Source organism: Balaenoptera borealis, assembly GCF_965194805.1.
Source record: "Balaenoptera borealis genome assembly, chromosome: 11".
NCBI classification, from domain to species: Eukaryota; Metazoa; Chordata; class Mammalia; order Artiodactyla; family Balaenopteridae; genus Balaenoptera; species Balaenoptera borealis.
Window position 1 is genome coordinate 6718017 of NC_138868.1, and position 27754 is coordinate 6745770.

General features: G+C 49.5%; 1 protein-coding gene across 1 annotated transcript; it reads right to left on the reverse strand.

The window, feature by feature from the left end:
- Positions 1 to 220: 220 nt before the first annotated feature.
- On the reverse strand, positions 221 to 26717 carry TSGA10IP (testis specific 10 interacting protein). The gene is made up of 8 exons (XM_082341951.1): positions 8755 to 26717; positions 7742 to 7875; positions 6943 to 7640; positions 6626 to 6773; positions 4341 to 4511; positions 1403 to 1502; positions 1070 to 1194; positions 221 to 443 (listed from the first exon to the last, which is right to left on the reverse strand). The coding sequence occupies exons 1-8, from the start codon at positions 8956 to 8958 to the stop codon at positions 320 to 322; spliced, it is 1704 nt and encodes a 567-aa protein (XP_082198077.1). The 5' UTR covers positions 8959 to 26717; the 3' UTR covers positions 221 to 319.
- Between the last annotated feature and the right edge of the window lie 1037 nt (positions 26718 to 27754).

A 27754-nucleotide genomic window follows, 5' to 3' on the forward strand; every position in this document is an offset into this window, starting at 1 on the left:
GGTCCGCCCCCTTCCCCCACAGGACTGGGAGTTCCCAAAGGCGGAAGCCATTCTGTCCTATTCACTCTTGAATTCCAGCACCCAGCATTTTTAGGAGTTGCCGCTCTCGCTCTTGGAGATGCCCCACTCAGTCCTCAGGGCAGAGGCAGAGCCGTGTGTGCTGGGAGGGGGCATCCAGAACAGCCAGAGTTCCTTGTCCTGGGGACAAGCCAAGAGCGCTGCATACCCACCTGCCACCACCTACTCCCAACCTGCAGCCTCTTTCCACTACCACCAGAAATTCCACACTGTATTTTCCACAAAGCATTTAATTTTTATCTCAGGGACTGGACTCTCGGTCTGGGCTTGGGGCGGAGTGCTTGTCAGGCTGGCTGCCAGTGGGTTCTGTCTTTGGGGGACTCTGAGAAGAGTGCTCCATTCTCACTCCCACTGACCTGTGGCGCCTTAAAGATGAAGACACAGATAGAGGCCATTGGGCTGTGCAGCTCCCCACCCCCATAACCAAGGAGACCTGGGCTGTAGAAGGGGAAAGGCCATCATCACTGATGTTGTGGATTCAAATCTGACTCCTATGCTGTGTGACCCTGAGCAAGTGACTTCCCCTCCTCAAGCCTCATAACCCCTGCTCTGCCCCAAGTTGTTCTAAAGCATAAGGGTACGTGGAGTGACCAGCGTGGCACAAGCCCACAGTGGGGGCTTGATGTGTGGCCGCTCAGGTGGCTGCACGTTCCCAGACAGGCTCTGCTGCTTATTCATTCCTGTGTCCTTGGGCAAGACCCTACCCCTGGGGTCCTTAGTTTCCTCATCAGAAGTGGGGAAAATAACCCTGGCCCTGCCTTCCTTGGGTGACATGGAGGACAGTGCCTGGGGAAGGCCCTGCTGACTGCGAAAGCTAGACAGAGTCCTCCAGGCCAGGGGGTGGACGGGGCAGGACTGAATTCACGGTGGATCCATGTGGCTGCCCAAGGAGTCCCCTCGGCCTTTCCCCAGGGCGGGGTGACAGCTGGATGAGGCCCTGCAGGGCAGAGTGCTGGTGACCATGCCGTTTCTCCCCACAGCTGGGCCTCACCTGGGTTTCCTGGGGGTGCCCTCCGTATCCCCCTTTCCTGCCTCAGCCAGCAGCTGCTCCTCATCCAGTCCCAGTGCCGACAGCACCTGGGAGAAGCGCCGGGTCACAGTGAGCCGGGCATTGGCCTGAGGAGAGAGAAGCGGGGTTCCTCTCTCACCTGGGCTGCTGAGGACACAGGCTCTGCTTACCGAGGGGGTCCCAGGGCTTCCAGATGGGCAGCAGCCCAGGGGTCCCACCTAAGGGGGCCCACTCCCACCTCATCTCCCTACCCACTCGGCCAGTGAGATGCTCTGTTCTCGGGGAGCCACATGCTTGCCCAGGTGCTAGCCTCACCTGCATGGCCTGCTGGAACAGGTAGGGCCGGGCCTGCACCCGATGCTGGATACCTTGCAACTCTGCCTGATACTCAGCAAAGCGCTGTCGCTCCTGGCGCCTGCGGGGAGACGGGCCTCCGGGCAGCTAACCGTGGACACGAGCCGTCCCCACTCCTGAGCCCACTTGTCCTCATTAAGAACTTTCTGTTTCTGTCCTCCTGCCCTTAGCCTTACAAAACCATTTGATTTCCATCCTTGCCCTGGATTCCTCCTGAGGTCAGTGGGGTGGGAATCATCTGTCCCATTTTACCCATGACACGCCTGAGGCTCAGGAGGGTCAAGGGAATTATCCAAGGTTGCACAGCTGGGAAGTGAGGGACTGAGCGCTGAACCCAGGTCTGCAGGCGGTGCCAGGCTCGGCCCTCCTCCCAGCCATCCCCAAGGGAGAGGGGCCAGCACTGTCTTCTGAGCAACTGGACATCTGCATGCACAGCCCTCCCCTCTCTACATCCACCCCTGCACCCTCTCACAGTGTGCCTGTGAGGAGACGCCGTGACTGTTGGCTGTGGCTTTGGGCAAAATCCCAGTCTGGGCTCTGGGTTCAGTTTTCTTCTCTGTGCTATAGCCCGAATGGGACAAGCTTGCCAGCATTCTCTGTGGTTCTTATAAGCCGATAGTTTAGAAAATGGGACAGAGGAACTAAAGAAATGTATTGCAAATGAAAGAACACATCCCAGAAAGATCTAGGTTCCACTGGAGAAGCACAATCCCATTTACAAAAACCCAGTCTGTGCGCTTGGCGGAAATCTGTCTGCTCTGCAAGTCGTGCATCCTGGCAGTGAGGGGACCTCTGGCTACACCGCACACGGGACCGGGCCTCCTTCTGCGGAGCACACGAGAGAGGCCGAAGGGTGTGGTGGCAGCACCCACAGACAGGACGGGAGGGGAGAGGCACACAAGACTCCAAAACTCATGCTGGGACTTCCGGCAAGTGTTCTGAGCCCTGTGGAAAACACTGGCTTGCTGGGCCAGGCCCCTTGGCTATGCGCCAGGGAAGGAAACTTCCTCCATTCGAGAAAAAGATGGACTTGAAAACCATGGCCAGGAACAGAAGTCACTGCAAAGAGAAGTCTTCACTGTTCAAGAGGGGATTTTACAGCAGTTACAAGGAGTGAGGAGTGGGGGAAGCATGAGCTGCGTTCAGTCTCTGTCTCGCCCGTGAGGTTGTGTACATTTTTCCTGCTTTGTTCTTGATGCTATTTCTGTTAGAATTGAGAGGAAGCCCATGTCTTGGAGCTCTAAGCGAGAAAGGAAGTGATGTCAGTGGATGTCAGCCCTGTCTCAGAATAAAAGTAAGGTACGGAGCTTCCCTACCACAGGGCGATATCTTTTGTGCCCACCCTCCTGGGAAGGGCAGAGTCTCCCGTGAAGCTCAGAGCAAAGTTCATGGGCTGGAAGGGCTGAGACACCCCGTGGGAAATATCCTCTCCCAAGTCAAAAATGAAAGGAGTGCATTTGGAACCCTCTCTCACTGACGTCTGCCACTGGAGTCTGAGCCTTCCGCTTCCTGCCTTGTGAAAAAACAATGAACTTGAGGTCCGGCAGGGAGAAGGCATCTCCCCGATCATTGGCCAAGGATTCCTTTAAAATACACGCGACCTCTCGAGTCTTGGTTTCCTCATCTGTAAAGTTGGGGGTGATAAGGCTGAGCCTCAAAGAGTAGGTGATCAGAGCCCCCCTGAGTCCTCAGTGGCCCCATTGCAGGGCAGGAACCCTGTGGTCTCTCAGCAGCACCCAACTCACCTTGACCTAGTGCTTCTCCCTGGATGAGAGGGCTGCCTTGGTGCCAGCTGCACCCCGTAGGTCCTCAGTGTCAATGGCATCGGTGATCACATTTATTTGAGTTATCTGTTTCCCTAGCTCGGGCTTTGGGGGGAAGATCCTGGTGCACTTTATCTGAAGATTGGGCATTTGAGCCCTCCGAGGCGGCATAGCAGGGCAGATGAATGGCTGCCTGGGTTGGAATCCCAGCTTTGCCACTGTGTTGTGACCTTTGACAAATTATTTAAGCTCTTGAAGCCTGACTTTCCTCATCTGTAAAATTATGGGAGTGGTGATAATACCTACTTCACTCGCCCCTTATGAATCTAAAAAAGATTTGCTTTTAAATATGAATTTGCTTTTTTATGATCAAAATATAGGAAGAAAATGAAACAGACGACTCTTCCCCTGACCACGAACAATGGCTGTTTCCAGGAGCCGGATCACAGGCACTGTTCACATTCTCCACGAACCCTTTCTGTAATATTAGAATTTTTATACTAAGCATGCCTGGCATTTGAAATCAGAAAACAAGATTTGAAAGTGTGCTAATGCAAGTAGAACATTTTAAACTTCAGCCTTCGACAGCTGCAGGAATTATTATTATTATTATTATTATTATTATTTTAATTTTATTTATTTATGGCTGTGTTGGGTCTTCGTTTCTGTGTGAGGGCTTTCTCTAGTTGTGGCAAGCGGGGGCCACTCTTCATCACGGTGCGCGGGCCTCTCACTGTCGCGGCCTCTCTTGTTGCGGAGCACAGGCTCCGGACACACAGGCTCAGTAATTGTGGCTCACGGGCCCAGTTGCTCCGTGGCATGTGGGATCTTCCCAGACCAGGGCTCGAACCCGTGTCCCCTGCATTGGCAGGCAGACTCTCAACCACTGCGCCACCAGGGAAGTCCAGGAATTATTATTATTAACAAGGTGACCTTGGCCCATGCCCTTCTCCTCCCAGGCCTCAGTGTCTTCATCTGTAAAGTGGCCCGACCTGCCCACCTGGAGGGGAGGATGGCCCTGGAAGCTCAGCCAGTGGGAAGGTGAGGGCAGGTTCTCCTTGGTCCTTTGGTCTGACACCCAGCACCGCCTCCCTGCGCTCTCGCCTCCAGGCCCCCCGCAGCCCCAGGCTCCCTACCTTAGCTCCTCCAGCTTGCGCTGGGCAGCCCCCGGCCCCCGGCTCCCTCTGGGCACGTAGGCTGCCAGGCAGTGAGCCACCTGCCGCTGTACCCGCTGCTCCCGGGCCCGCCGCAGCTCGGCCTGCTGCCGCCCCTCCTGCTGCAGCCGCTCCCAGGCCTGCAGCCGGTTTCTTGGGCGCGGAGAGGAAAGAAAGAGGGGTGGGAGAAGTCTGCAGGGAACCAGGAGCCTCATGGAGGGCCAGGGGCAGGTAGGGGCGTATGGGGGCCTGGAGGGAGGGACTGCTGCAGCCCAGAGAGCCAGGGGCCTGGGGAATGGGGTTTGTTGTGGAAGTTGGACAGGATGCAGGCTGACTCTGGGGGGCTCAGCCCTCGGGCCTAGCTCAAGGCCTTTCCCTACTCTTCCTGGAAGCCTCCTGCCTACTCCAGCCAGGGGTGTGCCCCAACTCTGACAGTCCTTAGCCTTGTGGAGCTCAGCACACACACCCATGACCTCACCTGTATTGCCAACTTCTGCTTGCAAAGCAGCTCTCCTTGAGGGGAGGGCCCAGATCTTTTTTTCTCTCTGACCCCTATATCTGGTAGGAGCTAGGGTAATGCCTACGGGTTTGAGGGACAGATGGATGAATGGATGGGAAAAAGAAACAAATGGTGATGGGATCAGTGGGTGGATGAAAGGATGGATGGACGGTGTGGATGGCTGAATAGACGGCACCTAGATCCACCTGGAACGTTCTTCCCCCAGATCTGATGGTCAGTTCCTCTGGTCAATCAGGTCTTTGCTCAAAGGTCAGAGAAAATGAGACCTCAGCACCCCATCTACCTCCCAGGGACTTTCTATCTCTAGCTATACATTTTCTTCATTTCTTTATTAATTATCCTTCTTCCCAAGTAGAATGTAAGCCTCATGAGAGCAGGATCCTTTGTCTGTCCTCTTCACCATCAATGTATCCCCAGCACCTAGCACAGTGCCTAACACAGACAGAAACTCAGTATTGATGAGTTCATGCACAACTGAATCATGGTCAGATAGAAAGATAGACAGATAGACAAACAGAGGGGTAGATGCAGACACACATTCAGCACATGTTTATTGAGCACCAACTATGTGCCAGGTCCTTTTAGGGTGCCAGACGGGGGCTGTGATCAAAAAGATCTGGCACCAGGACTTCCCTGGTGGTCCAGTGATAAAGAATCTGCCTTCCAATGCCGGGGAAGCGGGTTAGATCCCTGGTTGGGGAACTAAGATCCCACGTGCTGCAGGGCAACTAAGCCCGTGCGCCACAACTACTGAACCCAGGCGCCTCAACTAGAAAGCCTGCGTGCCACAAACTACAGAGCCCACGTGCTCTGGAGCCAGCACGCCACAACTAGAGAGCAGCCCGCGCGCCACAACAAAAGATCCCGCATGCCGCAACTAAGACCCAATGCAGCCAAAAAAATAATAAATAAATAAAATAAATATTAAAAAAAAATAAAAGAGCTGGCATCTTCCATGGAGGAGCCCTCAATCTGTACAAAGGGATGGACAGACAGCCCAACACCTTACCAAAGAATCTAGGCTTTGTCCTAAGGGCACTGGGAAGCATGGAAAGATCTCAAGGAAGGATAACAGGATAAGACTTGAAGGGTGCTATCAGGATGCTGAATGGATTCTCACCTACCATTTCTAACTTGTCATCGAGGCCCACTGAGCCAGCCTCCAAATATCTTTTAAATAAATCCCCCTCTCTTTACTCACATGGCCATCTGGTCCAAGCCCTCATCAACCCTCACCTAGACACTGTCAACAGCCCCCATCTGTCTTCCCCTCTGCTCCCACTGTCTCTTGTTCAAGCCCTAAGTATAGTAATGATCTAACTCTTCTGCCATTGTCGCTATTTTGCCCATCTGTCTCCTTTTCCAGCCGACCTTGAGCTTCTTAGGGCTGAAACCAAGTCTTTTTACCTTTATATCCTGAGGACCCATGAGCAGATACCTGATATATGTTGCGTTAATCACTTAGCTAATAAATTAATGAATGGATAGAAGATGGGAAGTGAATGAAAACTGGCTTGTGTCAATAAACAGTTGGCCAAGCAGACAGATGTATGCATGGATGGTGGATGGATGGATGGATGGATGGATGATGGATGGTGGATGGATGGACAGATGATTGGATGATCAGAAAGGCTGGTGAATGGATAAATGAAGGAACGAATGAGAGGATGAATGACCGTCTCCTGAAGAACTAGCTCCTTCTCTAGTCCCTGTGCTTCGCTCCCGCCCTCCTTCTTCTCCGCCTCACCTGGTGGCCTCCTGTCGTTTGTGGAAGGTGCGGTTAGGGAAGTTTGCAAACAGGAAAGTCTCATCAGCTCCCAAGGCATGGGCCTTCCTGCTCCAGCGGGAGGCCTGAACAGCAGCCCACGATGGCTTCCAGGGCAGCTTTTCAGGACCTGTCCACAGAGGGACAAATCAGGCACTGCTGTCTCTCCTGGCCCCTTGGGCAACCCCTCCCCGCACCTGGAGCGCAGCCCAGCCCAGCCCAGCCAGGTCGCCGGCTCCAGCCCCTCTCCACACTGCGCGGCCTCGTGGGGGAACCCGGGCCTTGAGCCCCACGCTCACCGCAATCCAACTCCTGCTGCAGCTGCCTCTGCAGCTTCTCCAGGTCCCACGGCCCCTCCAGCTCCCTGGCCCTTGGCCTCCTCCTCTGTGGTCCTCGGAGGCTGTTGGAGCTAGAGCCGCTCCCCTGGCTCTGCAGTTCACTCTCGTCCCAGGCCTCCTCACCAGAATTCCGCCCCTTTCTTCGAGAACTAGCCCTCCTTCTCTGGGGGACCCTGTGCTCCCCCTCCTCGGCCTCCTCTGTGGCCTCTGCAAATGGCTCCTCCTCCAAGATCGACCCCCTTCTGGGGAGCTGGGGCAGTTCCCCAGGGCTCAGGCCCCTCTCGGCCTCCTCAGCGCCCAGGCCTTCCGGCTCGGCCTCCTCGGACTCTGACCCCGATTCTGAGCTCTTCCCAGGCAGCTCCAGCTCTTGGCCCCCTGCTTTTCCGGGAGGGATGGGGATGCAGCTACAGGCCCTGAGCTGCTGTCTCCTCTCCAGATCTGGCGCCTCTGTCTTCCGGCAGAAGCCATGGGCCTCCGGGATGTTGGCCGTGGACTTGCGCCTGGACTTGTGCCGATGGACCACCAGGGGCAAGGGCAGGGCTTGGTGGCCAGGGGCCGAGGTGGAGCCTGGCTGAAGCGGAGCCCGGCCATCTGTGGTGAAGCTCTCCCAGGCCCACTGGAAGGGGAAGGAGGGTTTCCGAGGAGGAGAGGGGACCAGACTGAGGAGGGAGAGGGCAGGGGGCAGGGGTCAGGGTCTGTGCGCTGGCCCCCAGTGGGGCCTGGCACCCAGCACCCCCCCGGCCCTTCCGCAGCTGCTTACTCCTCAGCCTCAGCAGAGCCTTGCCCTTTCTTGTTCCGGCCCCTGAGCCTCCGGTCCTTCTTTGCCGTCTGCCCTGCGCTCTGAGACCTCTGCTGCTGGCCCTGAATTACACCATCACTGCTCCCAAGACTCCCCTGGGCAAAGGCAGGAGAGGAGGCCCAGCTCTGAGCAGCTCTCCCAGGGGACCCTCCTGTTCTTTTGTTTGTTTGTTTGTTTTATGGCTGTGCCACGCGGCATGTGGGATCTTAGTTCCCTGACCAGGGATCGAACCCACACCCCATGCAGTGGAAGCTCGGAGTCTTAACCACTGGACTGCCAGGGAAGTCCCAGGACCCTCCTTTTCTGTCCAGGCTGGCCCCTCTGGGCCCTTGTTACCACTGAAACTGACTGATCATGACCTGAATTATTAATATTAAAATAGCAACAACTGCTATTTACTGAGCACCTACTGGGTGCTCAGGACTTTCAAGTATTAACTCGTTTAACCTTCCCAAGGTTCCTAGGAGGTAGATATTCGCTATCACCCCTGTCATGCAGATGAGAACACTGGGGCTCAGAGAGGTGAAATCACTTGACTAAGGTCACACAGCCGGTAAGTGGAGCCAGGACCTGAATGTGTTGAGTCTGTCCCCAGAGTCCAGATTTGTCACCATTGCACTGTACTGCTTCTGGGCTCTGGATAGCTCTTCTGAATGCCCCATAGGGCCCTGGACTTACTAAGCCAAAGTGGGAAAAACTCATTGTCTTTCCCGAAATCCTGATCCTCCCACAGTGTTGCTGAAATTCCTCCATCAGAAGCCTGGGAGTCATCCCTGGGCATCATCCTTGTCTTCACCCCACATCCTTCAGGCCTCCCTATAGTCCCTGCCCACCTGGGGCCTCCCTGACTCTCACCTGGGCCTCAGCTCCAGTCTCGTGGCGTCTCAAGGGCCTCCCTCAGCCCTGGCCTCCCCACCCCAGAGAGCCAACCTGCCTCTGGGCAGTTGGCTATCCCCCCAAGGGGCCCCCCTCACCTGCTCAGCTTGGGGGATGCTTGAGAGAAGCTTGAGCAGACGTGTGGCCGTCCCTGGAGCCTGCTGTGGTGTGTCTTGCCCTGGTCTCCCCGATGCGGTCCTGACCAACTGTCGGTGGGGGTGGGCGTTTAGCATATTGGTGTCTTGTCCCATCCCCCTCCCCCGCCCCGCATCTGCCAACCTTGGAACTGCCTGTCCCACCATCTCTATGGCAACCAGTCCTCAGCCAGTCTCAAGGGCTCTGGCAAAAGCAGGCCAGGAAGGGTATATATAAGGCCTACTTCCTTCCGGAGGGGAGAGTTGGGCAGGATGCTGAGAAAGAGTCCAGGCCTGGGAGTCCAGAGATCCAGGGCCAAGGCCTGCCTCTGCTCCTGACTCTGCAGGGCTCCCCGTTGACCTAGTACAATTCCCCTGCCCTTGCTCAGCCTGTGTTTCACCATCTATCTATCAAAGGGGTCTCAGGACTCTCCATCTCAAAGGGTCCTCACACCCTATGAAGATGGCAGATGGCGCCTGCCGTGTCCCTCTCCCTCCGCCTGCCTCCTTGCTGCCCCTCAGCCCCTGCTGAGGCCATGTAAGGGGCAAACTGAACCCTCACAACAAGACCTTGTTCAAACCACTTACCCTCCCAGGCCCTGACAGGACAGGAAAGGCCAGGAAGTTGAACACCACGTCCAGGAACAAGGCAGCAGGCAAACCAGAGCACAGAGGAGGCTCTGGAGGGAGAACTTGCAACTCTTATTCCAAACTTCTAAGCTTCGCCAAAAAGCCTTGACATGGTAAATCCCCATGAGATGCCCGGAGCTGACCACTATGACCAGCAGTGTAGGGACATGGTGCCGAGCTGAGGCCCTGGAGATGGAGTAGCGTGGCTTAGCCTCTCACCGGCTCTGTGACCTTGGGCAAGTCACTTCTCCCCCTGCCAGACTGGAATCCCATAGGTTTGTTGCAAGGATTCAATGAAATCACAAAGGCAACACACTCGGTAAATGTTGGTTAAAACTGCTAAAAATGACTGATGACTATTGGTAGGCAGCGGGGCACAGTGGTCAGGAGTACAGAGGAAAGGGACTTCCCCGCGGTCTAGTGGTTAGGACTCCGCGCTTCCACTGCAGGGGCACGGGTTTGATCCCTGGTGGGGGAACTAAGATCCCGCAAGCCGCAGGGCATGGCCAAAAAAAAAAAAAACGAAACAAACAGAGGAAGCACCGGGGTTGAGATCCCAGCCCGTCCACGTGTCACGTACCTTCTCTGTTTCCTCATGGGCAACATGGGGCTGGTTATAATAGTGTCTACCTTCTAGGGCTGTGGCAAGGATTAAATCAGTTAATATATACACACATGCATCATGGAACATTTCCACAGCTCGTCACAACTGCCAGGTAAGAGTTGTTATTAATCAGCCAACAGTGTGGCCTCGGTGAGACTGCTCGTGGAAGTAAATCCCAGCAGATGCCCTACGGGCATGTTTTGCTCAGAGCTTTGCTGCTGTGGACCCCTCCCTGTCTGCTTGCAGACTCCATCCCAGTAGTACCTCTGTAATGAGCACATTTCACTGAACAACCTAAATAACGCTCCAGGTGAAATCTTTTCCATTCAAAATAGGTCAACTCTGCTCTTTCTGGTGGGCTGTCAGCCCCGCCCATCCACCTCCTCTGCTGAATGTCACCCGTGGGACCCCAGGTGGAGGGCAAGTGTGTGGGCTGCTGCATTTTCAGAGAGCAAGTCCCCTCCAGACCCCACCGAATTGATTTTTTGGACAAACTCTGGGCTACTTCCTTCCTTGGCAGAGGACGGGTCTGGGTTCCTCAGGTCAATATTTTCACGAGGGGTCTACAGACCTTTCCAGCCACACTCACTCCTCAAGTGAGCTCCTCCAGTCTGATAACCTTAAAAGCCATCTATCACCTTCCAGCTCTGCCCAAGTTTACACATCTCAGCCCTGACCTCTCCCGCAAAGTCCAGACTCACATCCAACGGCCCGTTCGACAACTCCACTTGGATGATGAATAAGCATATTAATTAATTTGACATGTTGAAATTCAGGCTTTCCATCTGCCCCATCTCAGTCAAGGCCACATCCATCCTTCCTGCTGCTCATGCCAGAATTCTGGCGTCACTGTGGACTCCTCTCTTTCCTTCACACCCCACACCCCAAGCACTAGCAAACCCTGCTGCTGCCGCCTTCAGAATACACGCAGAATCCAGCCACTTCTCCCCTCCACCACCATTAGCACGCTCCCCCAAGCCCCCACCCCTTCTCATCCGGATCACTGCAGTAACCCCTGCGCCCAGCTTCTGCTCTTGCCCCAAGTCTGTTCTCTACGCAGCAGCCAGAGTGATCCTGTTAAGACCGGAGCCTGTCCTGTCTTTGTTTAAAACCCTCCAATGGATTCCTCCCCCCATCTCTTTTTGGCTGCATCGCACGTCTTGTGGAATCTTAGTTCAACCAGGGATGGAACCCAGGCCCCCTGCAGTGGAAACGCCGACTCCCAACCACTGGACTGCCAAGGAATTCCCGGGATCCCATCTCTTGAGGAGTAAAAGCCGAAGTCCTTACCATGGCCTACTAGGTCCTGTGTGATCCATCTGCCCCATCTACCTGCAGGTCCCACCACAAGCACCTGCTTCGGAACATGGGAGCCCTTGAACTATTGACTTATGTTTGGCCTTCGATGCCAAAACAGACCTGAAACCGTGGACCTTTTTAATGTCTTGTGATTTTGCATGTGTGTGTGTGTAATTTCTCAACAAAAGTGACATCATACTTTTTTTGCTTAATAGTATATTATGCTTATCTTTCCATGTCAGTACATGCAGAGCCACCTCAGCCTTCACACTGGTTGTCACCATATGTCTGACATGATGTACTAAACTCATCTCCTCCTGTCAACCACACACACAGCTTCTGCTAGCTTCCCTGGGACAGACATTGCAGCAGTGACATCCCTGGAAATGCGCCTTTGCACATGAGGTATTTCTGCAAGATAAGTTCCTTTAAGCAAACTTGCTGGCTGTCAGCAATTTAATTCTGATAATGCTTAATCACTGTCCCCAAATGCTCAATCAATATAGATTTCAATCCACAGTGTTTACACCCTCACCAGCAAAACATAGTATAATTGAAAGAAATCGTTCTTGTGCTCACGTCAGCAGCACATATACTAAAATTGGAACGACACAGAGAAGACCAGCATGGACCCTGTACAAGGATGGCATGGAAATTTGTGAAGCATTCCATATTAAAAAAACCTCTTTGTCAATCTCATAGATGAAAAAAGATGAACTCGTTGCTATAACTTGCATTCCCTTCATTATTTGTGAGATTCGTATATTTTCCTATCTTTATGGGCCATTTGTGCTTCCTCTGTGAATTCCCTGTTCGCATGCTTTGCACATTTCTCTTCTGGTCCTCGGGCACAGGGCGCTGAGTTGATTATGTTCCTTATTTCACAGTGTATGAGAATCACCAATGGATACAAGGTCAATCTCTTGTTTTGGTTTAGCATTTTTTCTCCTATATCTTTGCTCTTCATTCCCATCTCACTTAAGTATGAATGGATCTGTGAAATATTTAATATCATGTTCATGCATTGGTTGTTTTAGTCTATATAAATGTATTATGCTGTTGACCTCATTTTTGTTCCTTACTCTTCTCTCTGAACGCCACGTTTTGAGAAGCTGTCTGACTGTTGTTTCTGACTGTTGCCTAACGTTCTGTAGTTTGCTTCCATTACGCTTTACTATGCATTCCCCTGAGGTTGGATGCCAACGTTGCCCCCAACTCCAGTTTCCACACAGGACACTGCAGTCAATGCCCTTGTATATGCCTCTTTGTACACCTGCACGAGAATTTCTGGGGCTTATTTACCAAGGATTGAGAGTGTGGGATCTTGAAACAAATGTATATCTCTTTTTAGATTGCTTGAAAAAGAAGCTGTACCAGTTTATATGCCTGCAAAAGTGATAAGGGGTTCTGTCGGTCCACACCCTCACCAAACATCAGTATTCACCTTATGAATTTTTACTCACCTGATGGTTATAAAAGGGTATCTCCCTGGGATAAACCATAATGGAAAAGAATACAAGAAAGAATGTATATATGGGACTTCCCTGGTGGTCTAGTGGTTAAGAATCTGCCTTCCAATGCAGGGAATGCGGGTTCGATCCCTGGTGGGGGAACTAAGATCCCACGTGCCACGGGGCAACTGAGCCCGTGCGCCACAACTAGAGAGAAGCCCACGCGCCCCAACAAAAGATCCTGCATGCTGCAACGAAGATCCTGTGTGCCGCAACCAAGACCGGATGCAGTCAAATAAATAAATAAATATTTTTTTAAAAGTATATATGTGTATAACTGTGTCACTTTGCTGTACAGCAGAAATTAACACAACATTGTAAATCAACTATACTTCAATAAAAAAATAAATTTTAGGGACTTCCCTGGAGGTCCAGTGACTAAGACTCCGTGCTCCCAATGCAGGGGGCACAGCTTCGATCCCTGGTCAGGGAACTAAGATTCCGCATGCCATGTGGCGTGGCCAAAAGAAAAATACATATATGTATATATAAAATGAACAAAAAAATAAATTAAAAAAAAATGGTATCTCATTGTAATTTTAACTGAATTGTGCTGATTACTTCTTTGACCCCATCTTCATTAATTTTTTGCCTTTGGGCCAGTTCTGTGAGCTGCTTGTTTCTGTTCATGGCCATTTCTCTACTGTGTTTCTTGGCTTTTCCTTATTAACTTGCAGGAGTCCTTCATTCACTAGATTGCAACCAGCTATCTATCAACTTTATCTCTGATAGCCTTGTGGAACAGAAATCCTTAATTTTGATGTGGTCAGATCCACAAATGTTTTGAATGAGGGTTTGCATTCTGGATGTCTTAAGAAGTCCTTTCCCTACCCCTAGGTGGGGCATTCTTCTATATTTTACACTATTAGATCATAATTTAACATCTGTGTTCAGAGTGAAATGCTCTACACTTTTCCTTTTCTGATACTGTCCTTATCTGGTTTGGGAGTCACCTGAGGAAGCAGGCAGCCTTTTCTCATTCTGTTTTCTGGAACAACTGGTATAAGATAAGGACCATCTATCTGTTCCTTGAAAGTCTGGTGGACTCCACTGGGACTCTTTGGCACTGGAGTCTTAGATTATAATTTTCTTTACTGGTTATTGATCTATTGAAGTTTTTGATATTTTTGTACCTATTTTGGCGTTTCACACTTTTCTGAAAAGGCCTTCACTTTGATTAAGTTTTTATTTTTTGTGACATACAATTATTTGTAACATTCTTTTTTTTTAAATTGGAGTATAGTTGCTTTACACTGCTGTGTCAGTTTCTGTAATATTCTTTGTTATTATGGCATTTTAAACTTCTCTGTGGGCTCAGAAGTCAGGTCATGTGGCCCAGTGGCCACGGGCAGGTCTTGGGATTTGTCCTAAGCATGATGGAAAGTGTGAGAGGATATTAGAAGACCCATTTTGCCACGCGAAACCCCTGGTCTACTTCAAGATTATAAAGGGTTGGGAGGGTGGATTCTGGGAGGGAAATTTTGTGATGAGATTGATTTAGAAAGGGAGTCCCAACACTCGCCTCAGGGACTAGGGCTGGGGTCTGCCTTCTAATCCCAAATCTGGGAGAATTGTTTCAAGGAAGCTGTCTGGAGAGCTTGAGATGGGCTCCCTGAAGTCTTGGCAGCCCAGTGGATCAAGGGTACAGGAGACTTCCAGAAAGGCTGCGGAGCCATGGTGGGAACTGGCCAGCACTGTGAAGAAACATGGCACAGAAAGTCACGACTTCATCTGAGGACATAGAGACAAGTTTCCTTTGGAATTTTAGAGGGACATTGGGAGACAAATTATCCTTTATTATATCGCACGCATCTTGTATCATCACAGTAGCCATCACAGTAGAAGATTTTGAGGGGAGGAAGTGATGGGGGCTGATTCAGGGCTTTTTTTGGTTTTTCTTTAAGATTTTTTTTGATGTGGACCATTTTTTTTTAAAGTGTTTATTGAATTTGTTACAATATTGCTTCTGTTTTACGGGGGTTGTTTGTTTGTTTGTTTTTGGCTTCGAGGCATGTAGGATCTTAGCTCCCTGACCAGGGATCGAACCCACACCCCCTGCATTGGCAGGCAAAGTGTTAACCACTGAACCACCAGGGAAGTCCCTGATTTAGGTTGTTGTGTGTTTTTTTTTTCTTTGAGGCAAGGAGTAGCGACTTTATTCACAAAGCCGGCAGACCGAGAAGATGGCGGGCTAGTGTGCCCCAAAAACCATCTTATCGGGGTCTGGATGCCAGTTTCTTTTATAGAACAGATATGCGGGGCAAGTGAGGAAGTAAAGTAAAAAGGCTATTAGCTTTGCGTGGCTTGGCCAGCATCGGGGAGGGGACGTGTTAATTTCTTCTTTTCTGCAGCCATTCACAGGTGGGCAGGGTTCCTGATTTAGGTTTTTAAAAGCTCTCTCTGCTGTGTAGAGTTTAGCCTGGAGGGTCAGGGTGGAAAGAGGAACCGTCCTCCAGAAGAGGGACCGGAGGACTTGGGCCAGAGAGGCAGAGAGAGGAAAGAAGAGAAGAGGTCTGGAGACTGAGCATGGGCCTGCCACCATTTAGAGGTCAGGGGAGGACGGGGAGACATGGCCACGGACAACAGACAAGAGAGGCCAGTGAGGAGGAAGTGAGCTCAGAGAGCAAGGGCTCCCAGCCAAATGAAGACAGTGTTTCAAAAAGGAGGGAGTGACCAACTGTGACAAGAGCCACTGAGAGGTCAAGGCAAGGCTGACCAAGTTGACAATGAAATTTGGCAACCTCACGTGTTACCTAGGCCCATACTCCAAGGACCAGATGTAGAAGGCTCATTACAGATTTTGACTGATGGAATGTGGCTGACGTTGGCCTCAGTACCTGCTTACAGAGCCCCATCTGAAACTTTTCCTTTGTGGCTAAAGACTAGGAAAATTTTCTTTCCCCTGAGGAACTTGTAGGTTCTGTTATCTCCAAGGGGGGAAAAAAATGTAAGTTACTACATCTCCCTTTTTGCTTTGGCTGCCAGGAAGCTCAGAGCCAAATTTGATGTTCAATTAATAGAGCACTTTATGGGCTTTATTTAATAATAGACCTGCGTATTTATATTTTGATGTTCTTGCTCTCTTGAGTCCCCATTTCTGTTGGTTTTTGTTTGTTTGTTGTTGTTGTTTTATTTGGTTACGCTGGGTCTTAGTTGCAGCTCGCAGGCTCCTGATCTGTGGCATGTGAACTCTTAATTGCGACATGCATGTGGGATCTAGTTCCCTGACCAGGAATGGAACCCGGGCCCCTCGCATTGGGAGCGCGGAGTCTTAACCACTGCGCCACCAGGGAATTCCCTCCATTTCTGTTTTAAGATTTTATCTTCCTTGTTCTTGTCAGACGCTACCTCACATACATTGGGAATGAGGCAGGTATGCAAATTAATTCCATCATTCAGCAAATATATGGAGATGCCTTGTACTAGTTAGGTCCCTTTGGTTTGCAATTGACAGAACTAAATTAAGTCAAAAGGATAAAATAAGTAATTGGATTATTTTACTAAATCATAAAAAGGGCCTGACCTCAATTTTGCCTGGATTGAGAGACTTGAGTCCCTTGTGTGTGTGTGTGTGTGTGTGTGTGTGTGTGTGTCTTACTCTCTTCCTCATTTCATCTTCATTTCTCTCTCTCTGTTGGCTTCATTCACTCTAATGGGGATGTTGGTTGCAGGCAGCACCAGGTATCTGTCCTTGGACTTTTGTCACCAGAGTAGAGAGAGGACTCTTCCCACATATCCAGGTAGCAAAAACCCAGGGAAGGATTCTGACACATCCTGCCTTGAGTTTCATGGCCACCCCGGACCAATCACAGTCCTGGTGGTACCTCCTGGGTGGAGTGGGAGGAGCAATTCTCTAAGGATAGAAAACAGTATGGAGGTTCCTCAAAAAATTAAAAATAGAACTACCACACAATCCAGCAATTCCACTCTTGGGTATTTATCTAAAGAAAACAAAAACACTAATTCTAAAAGATACATGCACCCCAGTGTTCATTACAGCACTATTTGTAAGAGCCAAGATATAGAAGCAATCTAGCGCCCTTTGACAGATGAGTGGATAAAGATGTGAGATACATATGTATATATGTGTGTGTGTATATATACATATATATATATATGTATATATATATATATATATATACATATATATATTAGCCATAAAAAGATGAAATCTTGCCATTTGTGACATGGTTGGACCTGGAGAGTATTCTCAGTAAAATAAATCAGACAAAGAAAGACAAATACTGTATGTTTTCACTTATGTGTGAAATTTATAAAACAAACAAACAAATATAACAAAAAGGAAACAGACTCACAGATACAGAGAACAACTTAGTGGTTGCCAGGGGAGGGGGTGGGGTAGGGTATGGGCAAACTAGGTGAAGGGGATTAAGAGGTACAAACTACCAGTTATAAAATAAATAAGACACAGGGATGTAATGTACAGCACAGGGATATAGTCAGTAGTATAATTACTTTGGTATGTAATCTATAAAAATATTGAATCACTATGTTGTACACCTGAAACGAATATAATATTGTAAGTCAATTATACTTCAACTTTTTAAAAGGAAAAAATTTTTTAAATAAACTTATTGATTTTATTTATTTATTTTTGGCTGTGTTGGGTCTTCGCTGCTGCACGCGGGCTTTCTCTAGTTGCGGCGAGTGGGGCTACTGTTCGCTGTGGTGCGCGGGCTTCTCATTGTGGTGGCTTCTCTTGTTGCGGAGCATGGGCTCTAGGTGCGTGGGCTTCAGTAGTTGTGACACGTGGGCTCAGTAGTTGTGGCGCATGGGCTTAGTTGCTCCACGGCACGTGGGATCTTCCCAGACCAGAGCTCGAACCCGTGTCCCCTGCATTGGCAGGTGGATTCTTAACCCCTGTGCCACCAGGGAAGCCCAAAAGGAAATTTTTTAATTAATTAAATTCATTTTTAAAAAGATGGTGACGTGATTTGAGGTGTCTTGAAGGAAGAGAGGGGCAGGGCAAACCAAAGCACAAAAACATGTCTACCGTGTGACAGACCCTATGAAACAACCTGTAGATGCAGCTATCAATAAGATAAGCCCCCCTGCCCTTGAGATGGTCACAGTCCAATGAGGGAGATAAAACATGCACACACAATTATAATCCAAATCAGAGCATGAGCATAATTTTGGGAGAGGGAAGGGAAAAGGACTTGGGGAGTTCAGAGGAGACAGGAGGACTTCTGATCCTGGCCGTGAGCAAGTAAAGTGGATCCTTTTGCCACAAGCAACTAAGAAACTGGATAAAGTATATGAAACAACTAATTTCAGATGTTAGAAAACTGGTAGCAACGGACTGTAATCCCTGAGAAAGGGAAGCAGGAATAATTCCCAGAGCTCACACAGGACTACAAATCTTTATAGGAAGATTATCTCCAGAGTAAAGAAATCTCACAGAATACACAGAGAATTCAGTAGAGAACCCAGCAGGGCTATGGGTTTAGCCCTTAATGAAGGCTACTCTAGACTCACCATAAAAGAGCTTGTAACAAATCTTGAAATGATCAAACTAACCCACAAGTAACAACCAAATTGCCAGGAAAAGTACAACACTCTTTAAAGGAATTCAATAAATCCAGATCAATAATGTAAAATTCACAATGTTTGGCATCCAATAAAAAATTAATATACATACAAAGAAGGAGGAAAATCTGATTAATAACAGGAGAAAATATCTGTCAATTAAAAAACCCCAGAAGATGACAATATCTCCAAACTGATTTATCTCAATCCCTATCAAAATCTCAGCTGCCTTTTACAGGAATTGGCAAGCTGATCCTAAAATTTCCATGCAAAGTCAAGGGACCCACAGTAGCCAAACAATCTTGAAAAAGAACAAAGTTAGAAGACTTACATTTCCTGATTTGAAAACAGTACAAAGCTACTATAACCCAAACAGTGTGGTACTAGCATTAGGATAGACATATAGATCAATGGAATAGAATTGAGGGTCCAGAAATAGGAACCCTTACATTTATGGTCAATTGATTTTAGAGAAGGGTACCAAGACCATTCAGTGGGAAAAGACCAGTCTTTTCAACAAATGATGCTGGGACAACTGGATTTCCATACTCAAAAGAAAGAAGTTGGGCCCTTACATTATACCATATACAAAAATTAACTCAAAATGAATCATAGATTTAAATGTAAGAACTAAAACTCTTAGGAAAAAAACAGTCATATCTAATAAACCATTGCCATGGATTAGGCAATGGTTTATCAGATATGATACCAAAAGCACAAGTAACAAAAGAAAAAAATAGATAAATTAGATTTCACCTGGGAATTCCCTGGTGTCCAGTGGTTAGGACTCGGCACTTTCACTGCCCGGGGCCTGGGTTCATTCCTGGTCGAGGAACTAAGATCCTGCAAAGAAATAATTAAAAAATTAAAAAATTAAAAATTAAAAAATTTATTTCATCAAAATTTAAAACTGTCATGCTTCATAGGGAACTATATTCAATATCTTGTGATAAAGTATAATGGAAAAGAATATGAAAAAGAATATATAAGTATAATTGAATCACTTTGCTGTACAGCAGGAATTAACACAACATTGTAAATCAACTATATTTCAATAAAATAAATTAAAAAGAAACAAAAACTTTTGTGCTTCAATGGACACCATCAAAAAAGTGAAAAGACAACCCACAAAATGGGAGAAAATATTTGCAAATAATATATCTGATAAAAGACTTGTATCCAAAATACATAAAGAACTCTCACAATTCAACAATAAAAACCCAAATAACCGAATTTAAAATTGAAAAAAAGGGGACTTCCCTGGTGGTGCAGTGGTTAAGACTACATGCTCCCAATGCAGACGGCCCGGGTTCGATCCCTGGTCTGGGAACTAGATCCCACACGCATGCCGCAACTAAGAGTTTGCATGCCACAACTAAGGATCCCGCCTGCCGCAATTAAGACCCCACGCAAACAAATAAATATTTTTTAAAAAATGGAAAAAGAATTTGAATTGATATTTCTCCAAAGAATATACATATACAAAGAGTCAATAAGCACATGAAAATGTGCTCAGTATCATTAGCAATCAGGGAAATGCAAAAAACAAAAACAAAAGATAACAAGTGTCAGTGAGGATTTGGAGAAATCAGAACCCTTGTGTATCACTTGTGGGAATGTAAAATGATGCAGCTGCTTTGAGAAGACAGTAGAGTGGTTCCTCAAAAAAACAAAATTACTGTATTCAGCAATTCCACTTCTGCATGTATACCCCAAAAAATTAAAAGCAGGGACTGGAATAGATATTTGTACATCCATGTTCATAGCAGCATTATTCACAGCAGTCAAAAGTAGGAAACAACCCAAATGTCCACGGAGGGATGAATGGATAAACAAAATATGGTATATACATTCATAGACTAGTATTCAACCTTAAAAAGAAATTCTAACACATGCTACAACATGGATGAACCTTGAAGACTTTATGCTAAGTGAAATAAACCAGACACATAAGGATAAATATTGTATGATTCCACTTACATAAGATGCCTAGAATAGTCGATGACATAGAGACAGGAAGTAGCACAGTGGTTACCAGGGGCTGTGGGAAGGGGGGACTGGGGAGTTGGTGTTCAATGAGAATAGAGTTTCAGTCTGGGATGGTGAAAAAAATTCTGGAGATGGAGAATGGTGATGGTTGCACAATGTGACAGTACTTAATGCCACTGAACTGTTCACTTAAAACTGGTTAAAGGGAATTCCCTGGCGGCCCAGTGGTTAGGACTCCGTGCTTTCACTGGGTCAGGTACACGGGGACCAGAAACTGGGTTTGTTCACAGCCTAAGGCCAGCACCTAGCACAGCCTGGCACTAAGCAGGTGGTCAGAAGATCTCTATAAATATCTCTGTTAACAACCCTTTTATGAGGCCCATTTTATAATAAGGAAACTGAGGCACAGAGAGGTCGGGTTATCTGCTCAAAGCCACAAGGCTGGTAAGGGGTGGTGCTAGAACCAAAATACATACAAGGAGTATGAGCCCAGAGCCCAGACTCCTTGGTGGGGGTGAGGGCTCTGCTCCCTGGAGTATGGTAGGGAGGTGGATCCTGAGGAGGAGATGGGACCAGGTAAGTGATGAAGTGGGGCCTTTGGAGGAGCAATGGAGGCCCCGGCCCCTACCTCATCCTCTGTCCCCCGCCTCAAAACTGTTCGGCTTCCCTGCTACTTCAGGTGTAACTCCAGACAAAGGTGGTGCGTGGGCGCGGGGAACCCACAGACAGAAACAAAACTCAGAGAATTTAGGGGAAGGGGAAAGTGAAACCAACACCAGGCACAGGGCAGGGGTGGGAGAGAATCAGTGGCTGGAAACAAGGGCAGCACCCCAGCCCCTCACAGGAACAAGGAAGGGTGAGCACTCCAATGGCCAGGGCCCCCGCACACCTGCTGGCTGCTGCTTCCACACACTGGCCTCACCGGCAGCCCCCACCCAAACTGGTTGTTTGCACATTTGTTCATCGGAGCAGGTTGACCTTTTTCTTTTGTGCTCTCCTCCCCAGAGGCCAGAGCAGCGCCTGGCACAGAGTAGGTGCTCAGGAAATATTTGTCGAGTGAGTGAAGGAAGGAAATACCTATGACCCCAAGAACACTGCAGGGCCACTGTTTACTTGTCCTTATAGGACACTGTCTAGGAGGATCAATTCATCTGGCCCATTCTGAAGATGACAATTGACAATATTTTTTGGTTTTGCTTTAAACATGGGGTGCATAGACTTAGCTGTTCATCTCCTTGGTTTGAGCACTTCAGGCATCACCAGGGTCCTGAAAAGCCTTCCTTTAAAATGGACTTTCCTTGGGAATTCCTTGGCGGTCCAGTGGTTAGGACTCCGCACTTCCACTGCGTGGGGCACAGGTTCGATCCCTGGTCGAGGAACTAAGATCCTGCGAGCCGCGAGGCGTGGCCAAAATAAATACATTAATTAAATAAAATGGACTTTCCCCTTCAGCCCATCCCCAATCCCATTCCTGCTCCCCACAGCACCCCACTCTTGTGTGTCTCGCACATGTCCTTCCAGTCTGCTTTCCAGGCATTTATTTCCATCTGTGTCAATTACAGGCACCATTTATTGAGAGCTTACCATGTGCTAGGCACTTTATATGTCACGTCTCATTTATTCATCATACGTCCCCGAAAGAGGTGCTATTATTTTTTTTATATATATAAATTTATTTATTTTATTTTTGGCTGAGTTGGGTCTTTGTTGCTGCACACGGGCTTTCTTTAGTTGCAGCGAGTAGGGGCTTCTCTTGTTGCAGAGCACCGGTTCTAGGTGCGTGGGCCTCAGTAGTTGTGGCACACGGGCTCAGTAGTTGTGGCTCACGGGCTTAGTTGCTCCGCGGCATGTGGGATCTTCCCAGACCAGGGATTGAACCCGTGTCCCCTGCATTGGCAGGCGGATTCTTAACCACTGCACCACCAGGGAAGCCCAAGAGGTGCTATTATAGCCCCCACTTTACAGATGAGGAAACTGAAGCACAGAGAGGTTAAGTCACTGGCCCAAGGTCACAGAATAAATGGCAGAAATATTCGGCATTGCTGTGCTTGTCTGTGTTTTGACTTTCCATAAAAACTGCTGTGCTATAGATCTTGTTCTGCATTTTTCGTTTTTCTGATACGTTGAAGCTTTGTCCACATTGCTACCTGCCATGCAGCACCCCAGTGACAGACAGCTTGGCAGCCTGTAATACTTCACCACCTCTAACCATGCCTAGGACATGTCTTTCTCTTTGTGAGAGGTTTTACCCACGAGTGGAACTGCCGGAAGTCACTTAGCTGTCATACTGACCTTTCAAACATGCCCACTAGTTTACACTCCCACCAGAAGCACCAGACTTCTGTGTACCCACCTCCCCACCAGCCATCAGTTTTATCTGACTTTCTTCCTTTTTTAATTTTTTTTATTTTTTGGCACTAGTGGGATCTTAGTTCACCGACCAGGGATTGGCCCCGGCATTGGAAGCGTGGAGTCCTAACCACTGGACAGCCAGGGAATTCCCTTATCTGACTTTCTGTTCTTGCCAATCTGACGGGTCTCATGTGAGATCTTGTGTTTTCCTTTGTAGCTTTCTGATTACTGGGGTGGGTGCAGAAATCTTAGCCCTTATTCCATTTCTAAAAATAACATTTGAACACACACAAGCACACAAAATAGGAAGGACATGATTTCAGAATAAAGAAAGCTCACTCTGGTGATGGGAGGGGAGTGTCGCCCAGGTCCTGCCTCACTCCCCAGCTACAAAGAGCCCCCTGAGAGAGACCAGAACTACCTGCCACTCTCACCAAACACTCTGCCCAGGGAGAGGAAGGACCAGGCCCCTGGTGGAGCACCTGGATCACAGGTGCCATTCCCCTGCCGCAGTGCCTATAGCCTAGAAGAGTGGGAACTTGGTCCCATCCACGTCCTGGAGACAAGCTTACCACACCCGAGAAGGAAAGGGGCGACCTCAGAACTCCACCTCCCCACACTCTGGACCCCTAGGCAGGCCTGTGTACAAGCCCCTGCCTGTCTCTGTGCCAATGAGCAAACTCGGGGCACTCGTCCCACTTCCTGAGCCTCAGTCTCCTCCTCTGTAAAATGGGAGGTGATGAGAACACCTCTCTGAGAGAGTGGACTCAGATACAACAAGCGCAGGGCCATGCTGCAGTCAGATACACAGCGCTGCAGATCAGTCCACCAGGCCAGTGGGCTGTGGGTGAGGTCACTCCCACCCCTTATCTCTCTCTCCTTCCCCCTCACCTCCTCCTCTAGCCCCTGGGGCCTCCAGGTCTGGCAGCCCCGGGGGCAGGTGTGGGGGAGGAGCCCACACCACTACCTCCTCTCCCTCCACGAAGCTTCTGGGACCCTGAGGGGCCGTCAATGCCAGAAGGACACCCCTTAGCCAAGGTGGGCTGAGTACAGGCCTGGTGCCTCCTGACTTGGGTCCCGGGTGGTGGATGAGGAAGTGGGAGCTGGGGGAGACCACAGGGAAAGCTGACCGGATCAAATCTCAATCCTGGCCTTTGCTGGCACTGTCCCCTCTGCTCTTTCCCCACAGATAGCCTGTGGCCTGCACACTCCTCACTTAATAGGGCTTTCTACTGAAATCTCACCTTATCAGTCTCCCCTGAACGCTGCATAGAATGGCTGGGGCCACCCGTCCTGTCCTGCCTGGGATTCCCCACTCCTTTATTATGCTTTCTTTTCCCCAGTACACGTTATCGCCATCTGACTTACTATTTATCTTCTTTATTGTCTGTCTCTCCCCATCAGAAATGAACTCCAAGAAACGCTTCGTGTAATCACCACTACCTAGAATGGTATCTGGTGTGCAGTAGGTTCTCAACAGACATGTAAATAAAATAAAGTTTTTATGTTGTATCATAAAGGTGCGTGTATCATTAAGTGTGCAGCTTAGTATATTTTTATATATAACCACCACCCAGTTCAAGCTATGGAACATTTCCAGAAGGCTTCCCAGTGCCCCCCCCATCAGCCCCCAGCCCAAGGTAATCATTATACTGACTTCCATCACCATCGGTTAGTTTCACCTGTCCCTGAACTTTATTTAAATGAATTATGTCATAGCATGTACTCTTTTGTTAGGTTTCTTTTGCACAACATAATGTCTACAAGATTCGCCCTGATACTGCGTGTCACAGTGGTTTGTTCTTTTGTGTTTCTGTTTTATTATATATTATCCTATCATTTATTTATTCATGCTCTTGTTAATCGGATTTGGATTGTTTCCAATTGGGGGTTAGGAACATTCTTGTACGTGTCTTTTGGTGGCCGTATGCCTAGGAGTGGCATCACCGTGTCACACGGAAGCGTATGTTGATAGACTCGATGAGAATCTGCCAAAGCGTTCTCTTTCTTCTTTTTTTTTTTTTAAATATTTATTTATTTGGTTGTGTGGGGTCTTAGTTAACGGCATGCAAACTCTTAGTTGCGGCATGCATGTGGGATCTAGTTCCCTGACCAGGGATCGAACCCGGGGCCCCCTACATTGGGAGTGTGAAGTCTTATCCACCACGCCACCAGGGAATTCTTTTTTTTTTTCCTCCAAACCGTTTTCTAAGGTGGTTGCACCCACTGCCATTCCCCTCAGCAGTGTAATTTCTGGTGTCGCCACTTCTACCCTAGTATAGGTGGTATCAGATTTTATTTATTTAATAAAAGAGCTTTTTGTTTATTTATCTAATTTATTTATTTTTGTTCCCCACCCAGGGATTGAACCCGGGCCCGCAGCAGTGAGAGCGTGGAATCCTAACCACTGGAGCACCAGGGAATTCCCAGACTTCTTAGTTTCTGGCTTCTGGTGGGTGACTGTGGTATCTCACTTCCCTGCTGGGTGATGATGTTGGGTGCTTAATAAACGTCTGCTGAATGGATCCTTAAATGGGCTGTGGAGGGGGGGCTTTCCACTTGGCAGGGAGAGGGGGGGTCCATACTCTTCACAGGAGGGTCACAGTCCCCGGCTGCCACGCTGGCCTCAGAAGCTGCTCCCTCTTTCACACACTGGTCACACTTACACCCTGGGGCACAGTCGATGCCGGGCTGAGGCATTCAGGCTCAAGGCTCCCCAGTGGACAGACAATAAAGAATGACAGGGGCTTCCCTGGTGGCGCAGTGGTTGAGAATCCGCCTGCCAATGCAGGGGACACGGGTTCGAGCCCTGGTCTGGGAAGATCCCACATGCCGCGGAGCAACTAGGCCCGTGAGCCACAACTACTGAGCCTGCGCATCTGGAGCCTGTGCTCCACAACAAGAGAGGCCGCGATAATGAGAGGCCCGCGCACCGCGATGAAGAGTGGCCCCCACTTGCCGCAACTAGAGAAAGCCCTCGCACAGAAATGAAGACCCAACACAGCCATAAATAAATAAATAAATACATTAATTAATTAATTAATTAAAAAAAAGAATGACAATCACCTGGTTCCCAGGAAGAGCTCTGCAGATGGGGTACTGACAGGCTGCCCCCTCCCGGTGCCCAGTGGTACCCAGAGGGCAGGGCAGAGCCATCTTTTCCCATTCCCAGAAAGCACCCAGAGGCCAGGCCCAGCCAGAAGCACTGTCTCCCTGGGGCCCCTGCCCTCTGACTCAGCAGGCTGCACTCCTAACACTCGTCAAAGGCTGGGTCAGGGCCTTCCCAATGGCCCATGAGGTCCTGCGGCAGAAGCTGGCTGGTCACCCAGGTTGGCTAGACCACCTTCCCCAGCCTCCCTCGGGTGGGACCCTGTGACAGCTCCAGTGGGAAAGTAAACAGAGGCAATGGGACCACTTCCAGCCCTGGCCCAGGAAAACCTCCGCGGGCTGAGGCTCCCCCTTCCGCAGTGACTTTGAAAGCCATGAGTTGAGGGTGGTGGGGCCACAAGATGGAAGGAGCCTGGGCCCGGAAGTCCCTCTTGGAGAAGCACGGCCCAATGAGCAGAGAAACCCCATTATGAACCTTACGTGGGCAAGAAATAAATTTCTATTGTATTTGAACCTATACGTATTGAGTTTGTTACATTAACCCTTTACCCTAACTAATAGGTATAACTCGTACATAGAGTTTAGTACATATAACTAACACAGGTAATAACTAGGCCCTGTTTTACAAATGAGAGAACTGAGAGAAGCTGAGAACTTGTTCAAGGTTAATAAGTGGAGAAGCCAGGATCTGAATCCGGGACTAACGAGGTTCTACTCATAAGCACTCTGTCAAGGCTGAGCCAACGGGCTGAGAATGCAGAGACCCAGGGCAGCGGCTCCTGGGCACCTCACTCCCACCTGCACCTCCTGGATGAAGGGAGGCTGCTCCCTGCACCCCGGCCTCCTCGCCTTCCCCAGCCATCACCCACCCTCTCCGTGCAAAATCTCACCTTTTGGACAGATCCCAGCAACGGGCTCCCAGGGTCTCTTTGTCTCCCACCCACGTGCCTCGCACGGCTCGGCAGGCCTTCGGCTCCGTGGACTCCCAGGAGCTCACCCTCCCTGGGACTGCGCCCAACTTGCTGCTGGAGAAAACCGCTTGCTCCCTCTCCGGGGCCAACGGGAAGCACCTCCCATTCACAGTCCTTGCCAGCCAGAGCTCTCTTAGTTACAAGTGACAGAAACCCAGCTGGCTTCTAGGGAGAAAAAATATTTTATTGGCTCACGTGACTAGGAAGTCCAAGGTATACAGGCGTCAGGGTCCAGGTTTTCAGATGTTACCAGAAGATGGTGCCTCTGAGCCTCCTGGCACTGCTGTGCTGGCTCTGTGCTCAGTCAGAATCACCCTTTGGGGTGGGAAGCAGCTTTCAGCACCCACCAGCCTCCATTCCGCCAGCCTTGCTACCCCAGTGTGGCCGCCGTCATCCTCACCTGGACTCCTGAGAGGGTTCCCTGCTGCCACCAGAGCCACGGGGAAGCCAGCGATCTTGTCAAAACCCTTTCCCAAGGGTCCCACCTGAAGTCCCAGGGCTCAGGTGTGTTGCCCACTGGGGTCACGACACTGCCTACATACTCACAGTGGCCAGAGCCTGTTTGATTGGCCAGGCTGGCAGTTCCCACGCCTCAACCCCACGGAGTGCAGTCAGCTGCACACACCACAGGCTGAGTAGGGATGTTTCCCCAAAAGGATCCGGGGGCTTTCTTTTCTTACACCTAGAGCAGGAGCAGATAAGAAGCAGACAGGACCCACGTGCCCTCAGGCTCCAGCTGCTCTGGGCCCATCCAGGCCTGCCACAGTGCCTCCTACTTCACAAAGAAGTCATACGCCATCAGATAAAAACTGAATACCTCAGTCCCCCACCAAAACCTACTCAACCCCTATCCCCACTTAGGCTGGGGTTGGCTTTGGGCAACCCCACCTCACTCCATCAGTCCCCCCTCCCATCCCTTCAGCCCCTTCAGTCTGCATTTCTGCCATCTT